Source organism: Pongo pygmaeus, chromosome 1 (assembly GCF_028885625.2).
Source record: "Pongo pygmaeus isolate AG05252 chromosome 1, NHGRI_mPonPyg2-v2.0_pri, whole genome shotgun sequence".
Classification (NCBI taxonomy): domain Eukaryota; kingdom Metazoa; phylum Chordata; class Mammalia; order Primates; family Hominidae; genus Pongo; species Pongo pygmaeus.
The window spans coordinates 29,170,392-29,186,356 of record NC_072373.2 but is presented as its reverse complement, the minus strand read 5'-3'; the positions used below and the strand labels follow the sequence as shown (position 1 = coordinate 29,186,356).

Genomic DNA, 15,965 nt, shown 5'->3' with positions numbered 1-15,965 from the left:
CACTATTTTTTCCACTATTTATCAAGCACCTCCTGGGATCACTTCCCTTTCTATCCAGCTTAGCTTTGTGTTCCATCATCATCACTTTCTTGCAAATATCCACAACCTCCCTACACTCGTTTCCCCCTACACACATACTCCTCTGGCTAAATCTTAACCTTGGTTGACCTAAACTTTCTGCATTCTCTGCTCTTGAAGCAAAATAGCTGACCATTGCTGAGAAAAACAATACCTCTGGGTTTCAAAGTAAGAACCACAAACAAATGGACATTAAGCTTGGTCCAAAATCCTTCTGACCTCCTCAACCCTTCCTTCCCATCCTCGATCCTTTGAAATCTATTTGTTGAAGAAACAAGGCTGTTTGAGACTAATTTCCCACAGTCTACAGCTGACCACATTCCTATAGTATTATTTAAAGTGTTTTTCTGCCCTCTATATTGCTACACATTGGTACCGAATTTAGGGGGCTGTTATCTTTCGAGTCACTGATTTTAGCACTATTTTTCATTAACTTAAGGTGGTATGGCTTATTTACATCTCTCTTTCTCGCCCTATATCCTTCCAAAATATTTGTATCTCAATTTTTTATTAAATTCACTGTTTTTATTATTAGGAACGATATAAGTATTACTCACTGCTGAGACATGCTACTTACTGTAATTACATTTCCTTGGCCGTGCATTCTTTTTTTTCTGGAGTTATTATTACCTTGTCATTTAGAGTTTTCCCTGAGCGTCTGAGGCCTCTCCACACTTTGAAAGACATCAAAGTCCCTCTCAATATAAGTTTCCATAAAGTCAAACTCATTGGATAATTTTCTAGGCCTAGTAGAGTAACTAAAGAAGGCCTCTTTGACAATGTGATATATAAGGAGATCTGAGTGAAGAGAGGGAGAAAGCCATGTGACTAGCTAAAGCTTTCCAGGCAGAGGGAGCAGTAATTCTAAATGGTCTAGAGTGGGAATATGCTTGCTGTGTCTGAGGAACACAAAGGAGATCTGTGTGATGAAACACAATGAACAGGGAGGGGAACCCTACAGGAGACAGTGTCAGAGGTACCATAAGCCAGATAAAGTTGGGCCTTGTATGTCACGGTAAGGAGCAACCAGAAGAAGAAAGATGATGTAGAAAAAAAAGCAGGAGCAAGTTTGACAGGAGGAAATTAAGAATTCGATTTTGGATATGTTAAGTTTGATATCTAGGTAGAAATTATTCAGTAGGGAGCTGGAGAAATGAGTATAAGGCTTCAGGAAGAGGTCAGGACTCCATAAAAATGGAGATACTGGGAATCTATTTCTTATGCTCCTTGTTTGTGATTTTAGACAGGAGGGGGTAAAAATATTTATTCTTAAGACTATATTCATTTGGCTTTCATCCTCACCATTCTACTGTAACTTTCTTATCAAAAGTCAGTAAATAACTCCATGTTGTCAAATCCAATGGACCTTCTTCTTTTCTTGAACTCTACGAAACATTCCATAATAAACCACTCCCTCTCGAATTTATATGTACAATCCCAGCTTCCTCCCTGAACTTCTGACTCTCATGTCCAATTCGTATACTTGATACCTCTACTTGAATGTTTAACTGTGTCAGAAGTTAACCTGTAAAAACGTAACTCTTTATTTGCCTACCTTAAATCTCTTCCTCTCCTCCTTATTCTCATTTCAGTAAACAGTCTCATCATCCAGCCCGTTGCTCAAACTTAAAAATTAAGAAACCCTTAATTCTTTCCTTCCTCTTGTTTCTCAAAACCATCCCTGAGCAAGTACAAAAGGTATCTCAAATCTGTCTACTTCCTTCCAACTCCACTGCCTCCACCATAAAGCCATCATTCTCTCTTGTGTGAATTACTGCAATAACTGATCTCCTTGCTTTCTTCTACAAGCATCTCTCTACCCTAACTGGTCTCCTTGCTTTCTTCTACAAGCATCTCTCTACCCAGCAAACGAGAGATATGTTTAAATGTAATCCCCTACTTAGAATCCATCAATGACATCCACTGCATTTAGAATAAAATTGGATCTCCTTATCCCTACGTGATCTAACCCCAGTCCGCATCTCCAACCTAACCTTGTCCTGTTTTCCCCTCACTCTTCACAGTCAAGTCACACCAACCCCCTTTCTGTTTCTTGAACACTCTGAGGTCTTCAAGGCTCCCAGGCCTATATCCCTGATGCTCCTCTGCCTAGAATGCTCTTCCTACTCATCTTTCCATAGCTGGCTCCTTCTCATCCTTCAAGTCTCAGTCTGAATGTCACGTCCTTGGAGAGGCCTTTCCTCACTAGTCTACCTAAAGCACCCTCTTCCTTTACTCTCTATCATAACCTACTTATTTTCTTCATGATGCCCACTAAGAGTCTGATATTCATTTAGTTTATTGTTTGTCTCCCCATCACCAAAACATAAGCTTTATCAGAGTAGGGTCCTACCTTGTATTTCTAGCACAAATATTAATAGGTACTCATTTATTTGTTGAATAAATTAACCAGACCTCTACATAAAGATGTACATACAATAAAGTTTATTGCACCTTTTTTCATTTTGTAGGCTGGGGATAAATGAATAGAATAATAGTTTCTATCCAATCACTTTCCCTAGCCAGTTTCAATGTTCCAAAGTTTAATTAACAGAGCAGGGAAGCTACCCTGAACTGAACTCAACACTTTGGAATTTTGCAGCATTTTTATGCTAGCAAAAAGGTAGACACACTGAGATGTCTACCAATAGGTTTTTATCACAGAGTATTCCATGTAAGAGCTACGCAGTAAATAGAAAGACAGCCTGTGTGTCAGATATCCTTAGCCTCTTTAGAGTCACTCTCCTTCCTTTTCTCCTTGCTCTTTCTCTCCCAGTGTCCAGTTTGCATAGAATGAGTAGAACTTGACCAAGTGAACAAACACAGAGGAGGCATTCTAGCCCACATGCACATAGATCTAGGGATAAAAGTGTATGGTGTGCTGGAGAAACAATGAGTGTGTCCTCCTCTGCTCCCACTACAGCTGGTCCCCTTGTCTGTTACAATTATTATGTTGTAGTATTGTAGCCATTCTCATGTGTTTCTTCTAACCAGACTCCTAGACTCACACTTTCAGACAGCAGAGAAGCATGTCTTTACATCTCTATACCCTCAGTACCTAACACAGTAAGCTCTCTTATAGTGGCTGCAAGAAGAAATCTGCTTTTATCTATATTTTACTAGTTTAAAGGTTACTTTTTTTTTAAGCAATGGGGTCTCACTATATTGCCCAGGTTGGTCTTGAACTCTTGGGCTCAAGAGATCCTCCTACCTCAGCCTTCTGAGTAGCTGAGATTATAGGTACAAGCCACCACACCTGACCAAGGTTACATTTTTAAAAGACTGATTTATATGGTCATTATATAGACCAAATTTGTCTGTAGAAAAATTAGTCAAACAGTGAGTGACTTAAAACTGTACAATACTGCGGCTGAGGGCATAATTAAATCTTTATTAAAACTGCTACCATTTCTTTTTGTTTTGTTTTGCTTTCTTGAGACAGAGTCTCGCTCTGTCACCCAGGCTGGAGTGCAGTGGCGTGATCTTGGCTCACTGCAACCTCCACCTCCTGGGTTCAGGCAATTCTCCTGCCTCAGCCTCCTAAGTAGCTGGGAATACAGGTGTGCACCACCACACCTGGCTAATTTTTATATTTTTAGTAGAGATGGGGTTTCACTATGTGGGCTGGGCTAATCTTGAACTTCTGGCCTCATGTGATCCACCCGCCTCGGCCTCCCAAAGTGCTGGGATTACAGCTGTTAGCCATCATGCCCAGCTTTAAAGATATATGCCTATGATGATCTGAATCTGAACTAACTTCCAGATGTCTCACTAAAGGCAATGCATTTTTTCATATAAGAATAAATGTTGGCCAGGTGTGGTGGCTCATGCCTGTAATCTCAGTACTTTGGGAGGCTGAGGCGGGTGAGGTCAGGAGTTCAAGACCAACCCAGCCAACATGATGAAATCCTGTCTCTATTAAAAATACAAAAATTAGCCAGGCGTGGTGGCGCACGCTTGTAATCTCAGCTACTTGGGAGGCTGAGGTGGGAGGATCACTTGATCCTGGGAGGCAGAGGTTGCAGTGGGCTGAGATCATGCCACTGCACTCCTGCCTGGGTGATAGAGCAAAGCTCCATCTTAAAAAATAATAATAAATAAAGAATAAATGTCCATTTCTAATAAATGAGATACTTCAATAAAAAGTATAAGAAGTAAATTCCAAGAGAATTTGAATTAGTAATACTTACCAACACTAGCATGATCAATAATAGTGTCAATATCTTGTAGACCCCATTTCTTATAAGCTAATGGTGGTGGCTGTATGTTCTCATTGCCTGATGCTGCAGCTACCAAAGATAAAATAGACAATCCAAACTTAATTATTATGGATAAAATGAAGTTTTACAAAAAAACATTAAAACCATACTAGTTGTTATTCTAAAATTTCAGTTAATAATGAGGCAAAGTAATGAAAACAAGGCATAAGGTGAGATTTATTCACACCAAGACAATGCACGTAAAATGCAAACATTTAAAAGACTAAGTTGGCTGTCACAAAAGATTCTGGAACACTCCAGTAATTAAAGAAGACTATTAAAAATCCTAGACTACTACTAAAAATCAAAGGGAATTCAGGCCGGGCATGGTGGCTCATGCCTGTAATCCCAGCACTTTGGGAGGCTGAGGCAGGCAGATCGCTTGCGGTCAGGAGTTTGAGATCAGCCTGGCCAACATGGTGAAACCCCGTTTCTAGTAAAAATACAAAAATGAGCCAGGCGTGGTGGTACATGCCTGCAGTACCAGCTACTCGGGAGGCTGAGGCAGGAAAATCGCTTGAACCTGGGAGGTGGAGGTTGCAGTAAGCTGAGATCACGCAACTGCACTCCAGCCAGGGTAAGAGAGGAAGAGTCCGTCTCGAAAACAACAAAAGAAAACAAAACAAAAACAAAGTTAATTCAAACTGCATGTGATGCCAAGTAAGCAATTTCTCCCTCTTGACAAAGTGGATAAAATCCTAGGGATAGGAATCAGTGCTTTACTGATTGAAAAACTAAAAACCTGATATACTTGGCAGAGCACACATACAGCGAGGTCTCTAACCTAGGTAACTGAGGCCAGACTTGATAGAAAGATATGTTAAAAGCAACAGCACTGTCAAAAAAATGAATGAAATGCCAATCTTTAACCTCAGTCCCTTCATCTAGTGAGTAAGAAAAGGAAAAGCAACAATTACACCTCTTGCCATAGATTCATGCACATCCCATGGATCAGTAAACTCCCATGCTACGTATTAGAATACTGCTGAGTTCTGGCTGTTTATTCAGGAAAGTGAAAAATAATAATAAAGAAAAAATATAACCTCTAAATATTGCATATTGATAGTATGGCCAAGAAAAGATAATTTTCTTATATGCTGAAATAAACTTCACAATTTATGGCTAAGTAACCAGAACTCTTTTTACAGCAACTTACAACCCAAGGGCACTAAGTGGCTTAATTCCTTACTTCCTAGGAGACAAATGGCTTTATGGTCTTATACATAACAAACAAACAGAAATTCAAAAATGGTGAAAAATTAAATGTCTGATGATACCAATTATAAAATCATTGTCTATTTCTAGTTTATTAATAAACTTCTTACCCACAGGAAATTGCCTTTTGGCATATATATTAATGGTGAGTATTTTAAATGTTCTCAAGATAATGAAGCTTATGGTGGGTTAAATTTAAATAATTTAAAAGATTATGAAAATAGGTATAAAAATTTAAACCAATTGTAAAAAAAGAACCACATAGCCAAGACTTCAGTATTTTACCAATCATATCAACCTGCTAAAAAAGACAGAGAAAAAATATTTATTGCAATGTAAGATGCTGCATTTAGACTAGATTTAGAAATAATTTCAGATCCCAATTTTAGAGTTGTTAAAATATGGAAAAGAAAAGTCTTATAATCAGTGAAAATATGAGTAGTGGCGCTGACTTCCCCTTTTCTTCTGGGATTGAGTAGAGGAGACTTAGTGGCCCCAAAACAAAGTTTAACTCCTAAATGGTTGAGACAGCTTCCTGAAAACACAGGCTAATTAGGATATGTTTACTGCTTCATGAAATTGTTTCTAAACCTAGTCTAAATCCAGCATCTCATATTGCAATCAAAAATTTTTCTCTTTTTTAGCAGATTGATATGATTGGCAAAAATTCTGATGTCTTGGCTATGTGGTTCTTTTCTAGTAAATGCTTTTTTACTAGGTAAGAATTTGTTTAAATTTTTATACCTATTTTCAGAATCTTTTAAATTATTTAAATTTAGCCAACCATAAGCTTCATTATCTTGAGAACATTTAAAATACTCACCATTAATCTATATATCAAAAGGCAATTTTCCATAGGTAAGAAGTCCATTAATTTAATAAACTAGAAATAGACCATTATTTTATAATCGGTATTATCAGCCATTTAATTTTTCACCAAAGTTAAACTTTGTTTTGGGGCCATTAAGGCTCCTCTACTTAATCCCAGAAGAAAAGGGGAAGTTAGTGCTACTAATATTTTCACTGATTTTTTTTTTTATTGTATTTTAAGTTTTAGGGTACATGTGCACAATGTGCAGGATTGTTACATATGTATACATGTGCCATGTTGGTGTGCTGCACCCATTAACTCATCATTTAGCATTAGGTATATCTCCTAATGCTATCCCTCCCCCCTCACCCCACCCAACAGTCCCCGGAGTGTAATGTTCCCCTTCCTGTGTCCATGTGTTCTCATTGTTCAATTCCCACCTATGAGTGAGAACATGCAGTGTTTGGTTTTTTGTCCTTGCGATAGTTTGCTGAGAATGATGGTTTCCAGTTTCACCCATGTCCCTACAAAGGACATGAACTCATCCTTTTTTATGGCTGCATAGTATTCCATGGTGTATATGTGCCACATTTTCTTAATCCAGTCTATCGTCGTTGGACATTTGGGTTGGTTCCAAGTCTTTGCTATTGTATTTTCACTGATTTTAAGACTCTTCCATATTTTCACAACTCTGAAATTGAGATCTGAAAATTGATGGTGTGTCTTTCACTGGCAATAGTTTTTCTTCTCAGTGGTACATAAAATAATAGTGTATCTTACAATCAATGGCATGTTGAATTTGATGAAATATCTCTTCCAAAAGATGTAACAACATCAGAATGTAAACTATAGGTAGTAAAAGTAAGAATTCTTGATTATTTGGGCAGTTTTCATCCCTAAGTCACAAAATAATGTCTTTGCCCATATATATATTAAGTTTAGGCCTCTAGCTTTTCTCCATTCTGAGTGTTCTGAGTTAGCAAAAAGCAGCTCATGTTGACTCCCTGCTGGGTCCTGCCTACAGTGATATCTGTAGGATCTTGCATTTCCCTTGCACACAGTCATAGCTTTATTCTCAGGGAGGATGGAAGCAATGTAGAGTCACCAGATTTTAGGATGCTGGCCTTGATCAGCTGCTGATCTAGTGAAAATCTGGTACCTCAGCCACATGCAACTAAATTCTTTACCCCAATGTTGGTTGTCAATACTAGGGTTGGTTGTCAATGTTGGTTGCAAATCTAGCTAGCCAAGACATACTGCTGAATTCGTGAAGAAAGCCCAGTGTTCCTGTGCTGACCACACTCTCCAAAGGCAACATGTGAAGAGTGTTTATGTTTTAGCTCTTGTCTCTACCTTACTAAGCAATCTATTCAACATGCTCCCCTTTCTCTACAGAAGGCAGGTTTTTCCCATAAATCTAGTTCAGAAGGCCTTTTTTATTTAGAAGACATACTTAATTCCATAAGCAGGTGAAATTAAATAAAACAAACGTTAACAGAGGTTAAATATTGCTTGCCAAAATATTACCTTTTGCTACCTGATTTCGACAAGCACGAAGAGATTGAAAAAGGCTAAATCCATCAATAGTCACAATGGCAGCTGGATATAAGATACTCAACTCTTCATTCTATTTAAGAAATAAAAAAAAAAGTTCTTGAATAGATACATCAAATAAGCTTATCTATTTTTTATTACACTGAATTTCACGAATAATGTAAAATAACCACCCAACACCCAAAGCAATATCAGGCAGAAGAACAGTAAAAATAGATAAAAAATTAATTTCAGAGTGCCTTTTTGCCAAAGACCTAAAATTCTTTTCAAATATAACCTTTTGTGTATGGTGAATAATTATCTCAAAGATGCTGAGAGTAAATAAAGAATTACAATTTCATAATAAGTAAATATACTCATTGCACAGATACAAACAGTATGTAAAAACAGAAGAAAACTCACCTGAAATCCCAGACACATCTCAATACACATCTCCAAATATATTCATACACATTTGCATAAGGCTATACCACATATAGTATCCTAACATGTTTTTTACTACCTCAATAGTATGTCAATGATATTTTTCCATTTCAGTAAGTGAACAAATCATTTTTCGTTGTGGCTGCACAGTCTTTCATTATATGTACCCGATTTTACTTAACCAGTTCATATTGACAGACATTCAGTTTGGCCTCCTGCTTCCACTCTTGCTCTCTACAATCCATGCTCCCCACAGCCAGTGTGCTCTTGGTGAGACATAGCAGATCAAACCAATCTCCTGATTAAAACTCTTCAATGACTCTCTTCTGCATTTAGAATAAAACCTGAACTCATTAACCATGGCTGCAACATCTGGCAAATATGAGAGGTCATCATTACCCTCAGACCTTTGCATGTGCTTGGATCTTCTCCTCTCAGATCTTCACCTGCCTAATTGTTCCTGTCATTCAGGTTTCAGTTCAAATGTTAGTTACCCAGAGAGGCTGCTCCTGAACCTCCATCTCAAACAACATACCTATTCTCTTGGCACATTACTGTCTTATCAACATGACTTCCTTTACAGCACCTATCAGAGATTGGAATCACCTTGATATCTCTAGCTGCTTACTGTTGGTTTCCCTCCACCATCCCCAAACTGTAAGCCCCATGAAAGCAGGAACCTTGTATGCCTGTTACACCAATGAATCCTCAGGGATTAGAAGTGAACTGGGCAAATAATACGCAGTAAAGAATATTTAAGAATTAATATATTTTCATCATTATAAACATCCCTGCAATAAACATTCTTCTGTCTATATCTTTTCATGTTAGTAAGATATTACTTTAGTGTAAATTCCTTCAAGTGGGTCTGTTGGGTCATACAGTATTCACAATTTTCATTCTCATATATATTAAGTTGTCTCAAAAAGTACCTATCAACTTATATTTCCACCAATAATACACGAGATTGTCATCAAAAGTTTGTTAATCTTTATCTTTGCCAATCCAAAAGATGAAAAGTTATCTCATTGTATTTTCTTATAGTTCTTAGATTATTATTAAGGCTCAAAATTTTCTTATATGCTTTTGGGCCAATTTCTTCTCTTGAAATCTGCCTTGCTCCTTTTTCTACTGGACTGTCAGGCTGTTTCTCTTTTTAAAGAAGACTTCTGGGCCACAGGGGCATAAGCCAGTGGGGAAGGGACATGGCATGTGTTCTCACATGACAAGTTCACAAGACTAAGCATGCATGGCCCAGTGAGCACAGCAGCAGGGAGAGAGCCTCCTCACTGACTTTGGGGAGCTAGAAAACAGAAAAGACCTAATCACTAGCAAGTTAGTTTCTCCAAAACCAGGTAGTCTTCCTGAAGAAAACACTAATACAAACACCATTGGCCCCAAATCTGTAAATATTGTGCTCGATGACAGAGAAGATCTTTTTTACAGAAGCTATTATACAAAAGAAATTTCTTTGAAATTCCAGGAGATTTTTCCTCTCTTTCGAATCCTCTCCTGCAACGAATGACCTGCTGTCACCCGTACTACACTCATTGCTCCTAGAACTGAATTAGAGGAAATGCGCTTCTGTGATCTCTGACAAATCTGGGAGTATATTAAAAAGAAGCAAATAGAAGATATTTTTGATATATAAATTGAAGTGTCAGATCCAGAGCTGTTTAACGTAGCATACAGAGTAATAACAAATACTTCCTTCTTGATAAAAATTTTGAGATGATTTTCTTGGTTTGTACAGCAAATAGCAAGGAAATATTTAAATGTTAGTTATATTTTTCCACCAGTTCTAAAAAAGAGTATTACAGACATGACCAAATTTAATGTATTTTAAAAAGCTTCATCATCCAGTCAATTTTTAGAAAAATGAAAAACATCTCTGGAAAGTTCTTTTCAGTTCACAGATTATCTTCTTTGATTTCCAGCTGTTCCTTGTTTCCTTTAATAGTTCAATTTCTCCTATCTCCTTACGATGAGTATTATTAGTTACTAAGACTTAAGTCTTCAGCCTGCAGTTTTATTTTCCTACACTCTTTACTTGAAAGAATTCATTCATTATCTATGACTTCAACCATCGTGTCCAATCTAGTCTCTGTGCCTATACAACAGTTTTGTATCATTACATGATACCAGTAACTTGATTTTATTTCCTACCATCGCCTCAAACTCAACATGTGCAAAACCTCATTTAATAACATTTACTGCCAATGTAGTCCCCTATTCCAACTTTGACAATGGCATTCCTCAGGATAAGTATCTTAGAGACATCTTTAGCTCATTTTTTAAAAATTGTACATCTCTACACAATAACCAGGTCCTATTAATTTCTTCTTCAAAACAATTTTTTTTTTTTTTTTTTGAGACGGAGTCTCGCTCTGTCACCCAGGCTGGAGTGTAGTGGCAAGATCTTAGCTCACTGCAACCTCCGCCTCCCAGGTTCAAGCAGTTCTCCTGCCTCGGCCTTCCAAGTTGCTGGGACTACAGGTGCATGCCGCCATGCCGGGCTAATTTTTTGTATTTTAGCAGAGACAGGGTTTCACCGTGTTACCCAGGCTGGTCTCAAACTCCTGAGCTCAGGCAATCCGCCCACCTCGGGCTCCCAAAGTGCTGGGATTACAGGTGTGAGCCACCGTGCCCGGCTCCAAAATAATTTTTGTACTGGTCCTTTCTCTCTTCCCATACGCCATTTCAGTCCTGGCTCCCAGCACTCCACATCTGTTACAGATAACTTAAAAAACCAGATAACTAGCCTCCCTAATTCCAGTTTATCCTGAAGAAAGAAATCTTCAATATTCCTTTGATTATATCACTTCCTTCTCATAAATCTTTAGGAGTTTCTCTCATTTCCTGAATCAATTCTATTTTTTCACTTGGCTTTTGAATTTATGCAAAATTTGGCCACTCTGCTTATTTGACAGTTTCTCATTACTTTATAATATAAGTTTCTTTGTTGTTGCATATATAGTTCTACATTCAAATCTTCTCTCAAATTTTCTCCTGATTACCTGAAACATTTTCCCCTCTTTTCTATTACCTAATTAAATTCTATACCCATTATTCAAGGCTTAATGCAAATCTCGCCTCATCAATGAAATTTTCTTATTTTCCTGGTCCAAATTGAACTCCTCTTTCTCTAAGCTTGTACAGAATGTATTCTGTCCAAATAAATTAGCAATAAATTAGGTATTGCTTTATATTACTGATTAATTCATCCATAGATATATTAGATTTTAATCCTAGTCTCTCTTACTAGATAGTTAAGATTCTTTTACAGCTCCAGTCCATCTCCCATGCAAATTAAATTAACAAATGCATACAGTATATACATCTGTTCACTTGAAATCTTTTGGAGGCCAAGTAGTACAACAAAGGGAAGGCATATTACATAGTTTTGACTATGCACTCTGCAAAACAAATAAAAGCATATTGGTTTAAATGGCCCTACAATTATTTTTTGACTAAGACAACCAAAATGTTACAAGGCACTTAAGAAGTTAGAGCCTTAGATACTAAACAGTATTATTTTCTCAGTTGAAATCTTCAATGAATATATGTATTTTCCACTATGAACAAAAGCTTAGTAACCCCTTTTCCGAGAAACAGTTAAGTACAAGGTAGTATCACTAGTAACAAGAAGGCCAAATTTTTTTTCTTTTACTTTGGGTAATTTTGGCACCTAAATCCAAATAAAAAAAGATATAAGGTTATAAAATATCATATTTTTTGCCTTAAGTCACTATTAAATTCTAAAAATAAGAAATTTTCTTGGCTTCTAACTAAAGGGTTTTACTTTGTTGTAGAATGAAACATATAATATTTCATTAAATAAGTAAAAGCAAGACTGGTATTCTTTACTCAGCTACAAATAGATTATATTTCTAGACTATGATAGCAGAGCTAACTAACTGTGCCACAAGACAAAGATATCTTTTAAGTTTCTACCTAAAAAAGAGGAGAGAAACTGCTTCAAAATAATGCCACTGTTACTGTTGGAACACAATTTTTTACACTACCTGCTCAGTCACGCCGGGATGTCGTGGTATTTCATAGGTTCTGCATTTAAGTTGAAGTACTGGGTCCTCATTCAAAAGCTGTGCAAGCAAGAGCACACCATTCTAGGAGGAAGCACAGAGAAGGGCCCTGCTTGTTTTCTTTCCAATATACCTTAGCAGGTATGGCCAGGCAAAGAGTACCATTTCCCCAACAGTTTTCCAGAGACACCAGGTACACTCTTTTCAGAATACAGCTCCTCTTCTCTGTAGCTTCTACCAGAACTTGCCATGGCCTATCCCAGCCTCTACCCCCATAAAGCATCAACTACACATTTTCAGGCAGCAGGTAATAAAGTCACAAACGAGTATAAAGGGGATGCATAACCAGATATTGCAGTCAACTAGTGTTTTCTAGCTGTTGAAAACTCAACTCACCTCAGTGTAGAAGCGTACATAACCTGAAGTAAAACCCACCACAATGCAGGTCCAGTCAGGACGCCCAGTGGAACTCCTGTTACAAACAAAATGTATTATCTTAACAACTCATAAATCAAAGCAAAGAAAACAGATAACTCTTATTTATTCTTACCTCTTTTGGCTTGCTAGTGGGATACATAGAGCACTGGTTACACATTCCCTAAAAACAAAAACAAAATCATATGCTTACCCACTGAACTTACCAATTACTTTTATTTCTCTATCATTGGATGTTAAAGGATAATAACTGGAAGACAACTTCTGTGAACCAGTTTTATCTGATGCATAAGGAAAAATACAGTAAAACTCCACCACCGGTAAGGTCCATAAAATTCATTCACACAAAATGTAACGCCACATGCATTTGAGGTTAATAAAAAACATAATTTTTCACTCTGTATTGTCATGAAAAACATGAAAGTACAGAAAGCAAAACTTTACTTACACAACTGACTGTATACAGAACTGAGCAAAGCTCAAATGATCCCCACGCAGCCATTTTCTACTATCTCCCTCCCTCCCCTCTCCTCTGCTTCAGCTAAGAACTTCAGCCTGCCTCTTGTTTGAGATGAGGAGCTGGGCAAATGGTTGAGGAACTGCCAGTCACGTTACATGCAAACTGTGTTTCTGCAGGGTACACTATTTTAGGAACTTACATATTTCAACTTGCTGGGTTTTCTTTTCTATTTTGCAGAAACTGCTCTGATCATCTATTTCTAAGCACACGTTAGGTGTGATGTTAAATAAAAAAGATTTTTTTTTCTGACATGTAGACTTGAAATATTTGTCAGGAGCTCAGAAACTAAGTCTCAAAATCAAAACAACTCCTACCCACTGACTTTTGTTAAATCTGTCGAACCTGAGGATCATCACCAGCTTATCCAAGAAACTATAAACACTTCTACGCCATACATCATACTGGGTAATCCATGAACAAAAATTCATCCTTGTGTTTCTTCGCTGTTTTTAAAGTATTATGTTTGCTTTGCATTTCTGACAGAGATCAAATGTCTTTAAAACACTTAGACTAAATGGTGTAAGGAGAAATATTACCATTTATTCTGATGATAGAGAATATTTCAAATATCTACAATGTTCCAGGCATGTTCTAGGCACTTCCACTTGGCTGTCTTTTATCTGAATTCAAAGTATGAAGGATTTTCTTACTCATTCTGATCAGACAGTTTTGAGTCATAAAAATTTAACTGAAAACCAGTTTTGGGCTCAAGATTCTAGGCTAGCAGCTCCATCATGTCACCATACTGGATATCATGGTTATAAAAGCTTTACTGGGTCAGCAGGAAACTAATGTACCAAATTGCATTTCTGAAGTGTTTATGAGTTTTAAGAATTAATGTAGTACTGTACCCTTCAAGTATAAGCCCAATATCAGCAAAGCAGAGAAGACAATGATTGCCCTTGACTTTTCAGATGAATAAAATTAGTAATGGAGAACAGAGGGAAAAGACAAAATGTAAAAAGGACTTTATGAGATTTCTTTTTGAATTCTTCCTTAAATCTTCCAACAGAATTTTTTAAAATCATAATTAAACGATACATAAAATTTGCTGACCGAATCATTCTCTATAGTCTATAAAGTTAGGATGCATATACATTTACTAAACATATCAAATAATGAAATTTCTTTCTTATTTTAAAAAATTATAATTTTTTTTAAGAGACAGGGTGTCACTCTGTTGCACTGGCTGGAATGCAGGGCATGATCATAGCTCACTGCAGCCTCAAACTCCTGGGTTCAAGCAATCCTCCTACCTCAGCCTCTCAAGTAGCTGGGACTACAAGTGTGCGTACCATGTCCAGCTAATTTTTAAATTTTTTGTAGAGACAGAGTCTTACTATGTTGCCCAGGGTGGTCTCGAACTCCTGGGCTCAAATGATCTTCCTGCCTTGGCCTCCCAAAGTGCTAGGATTACAGATGTGAACCACTGCACCCAACCAAATAATGAAACTTTTTAATAGATTCACCTACAAGTCAAATAATTTCATACATACATGTAACACACAGAGAAACAAAAATTAACTGGCACCTACCCTTCTTCGACATTTAAAGAACCACTCCAGCCAACAGCAAATTGCATTTCTTCCTTTCCTTTATCACTATATTTCCATTTTGCTGAAAGAATTAAGATATCATATAAACTAATTTTAGCTATAATATACTAAAAGAGTAATTTATAAATTTTGCTCTTTCCCCTTAGAATATGATTACAAAATTTAACAGTTGTGTATTAACTGACTTGGGTCTTTTTTATAGGTAAATATAAGATAAAAATGTTTATAAGATTCTTATACTACACCTAGTCTCCTGGCCTTCAGCCTCTCCTTCCCCCAATTCAACCTATATAATGTTGTCACAGTTCTTGTAGAATAAAGTTATTAATTCCTATGCCCACCCTGCCTAGTTTAAGACTACTTTTATCTTCAGATGATGGAGAAAATTTTTCTACTAGATCTTTGCTACTTGAGGGTAAATTTGCTTTGTAAGACCATTCTATACACATTTTACACATACTCTCACTTTGATCAGTAAGGTTTGGAGATCTATAAGATATGAAAAAAACCTCAATTTTAATCTTCAACAAAAAATTATGAGTTAAAATATTATGCCCCAAACAGAAATCTATAATATTATGAGTTTTCAAATTAGAGTTGAAAATCACCTCATTCACATTGTTAATAAGAAAAGGTCAATGAACTTTTTAGCTCTGACTGTCCCTTGCAAGAACTAAGCAAGGCACAGTACTGCCCCTGAGGTACCACATAGAGAGCGCTAAGGTAGCTACAGCCAAGAAAGAAAAAAGGGAGAAAACAAACAGAATGGAAGGGGGAGAAACAGGGAAATGGAGGGGGGGGGGGAGGGAGAGAGAGAGAGAAATAAATAAAAAGCATTATATTCTTTTCACATAATCCATTTTCTCTTCTATCCAATGCATCAAAATAAAGGTCACTGAAAATAATACGATACTCACGCACTAGAAATACAGCTTTTTGCTCTCGAGCTATCACCATAAGATCATTAGTTGGAGATAAGGATAAAACACAATCTTGGAGCCAGGAAGTTTTTTGTGTTTTGCAAGTATTTCCTTCTTCTTCCTGTGGGTAAAACTACAATTACTGCACATG

General features: G+C 37.0%; 1 protein-coding gene and 1 non-coding gene across 3 annotated transcripts in view; both read right to left on the bottom strand.

Annotated features, from left to right (window-relative positions):
* RAB3GAP2 (RAB3 GTPase activating non-catalytic protein subunit 2) overlaps nucleotides 1–15,965 on the bottom strand; it is a 120,918-nt gene that overhangs the window by 49,774 nt on the left and 55,179 nt on the right. For both annotated transcript variants that reach the window (XM_054449963.2, XM_063671959.1), the window contains exons 3-9: nucleotides 15,812–15,935; nucleotides 14,874–14,955; nucleotides 12,934–12,981; nucleotides 12,780–12,855; nucleotides 12,366–12,467; nucleotides 7,891–7,990; nucleotides 4,269–4,367 (exon numbers count right to left, since the gene is read on the bottom strand). In XM_054449963.2, coding sequence (XP_054305938.1) covers nucleotides 4,269–4,367; nucleotides 7,891–7,990; nucleotides 12,366–12,467; nucleotides 12,780–12,855; nucleotides 12,934–12,981; nucleotides 14,874–14,955; nucleotides 15,812–15,935 — 631 coding nt within the window. The remainder of the gene's footprint in view (nucleotides 1–4,268; nucleotides 4,368–7,890; nucleotides 7,991–12,365; nucleotides 12,468–12,779; nucleotides 12,856–12,933; nucleotides 12,982–14,873; nucleotides 14,956–15,811; nucleotides 15,936–15,965) is intronic.
* On the bottom strand, nucleotides 2,542–2,672 carry LOC129023820 (small nucleolar RNA SNORA36 family). Its single transcript, XR_008496938.1, has one exon. It is a non-coding gene; the product is annotated as a small nucleolar RNA SNORA36 family (small nucleolar RNA).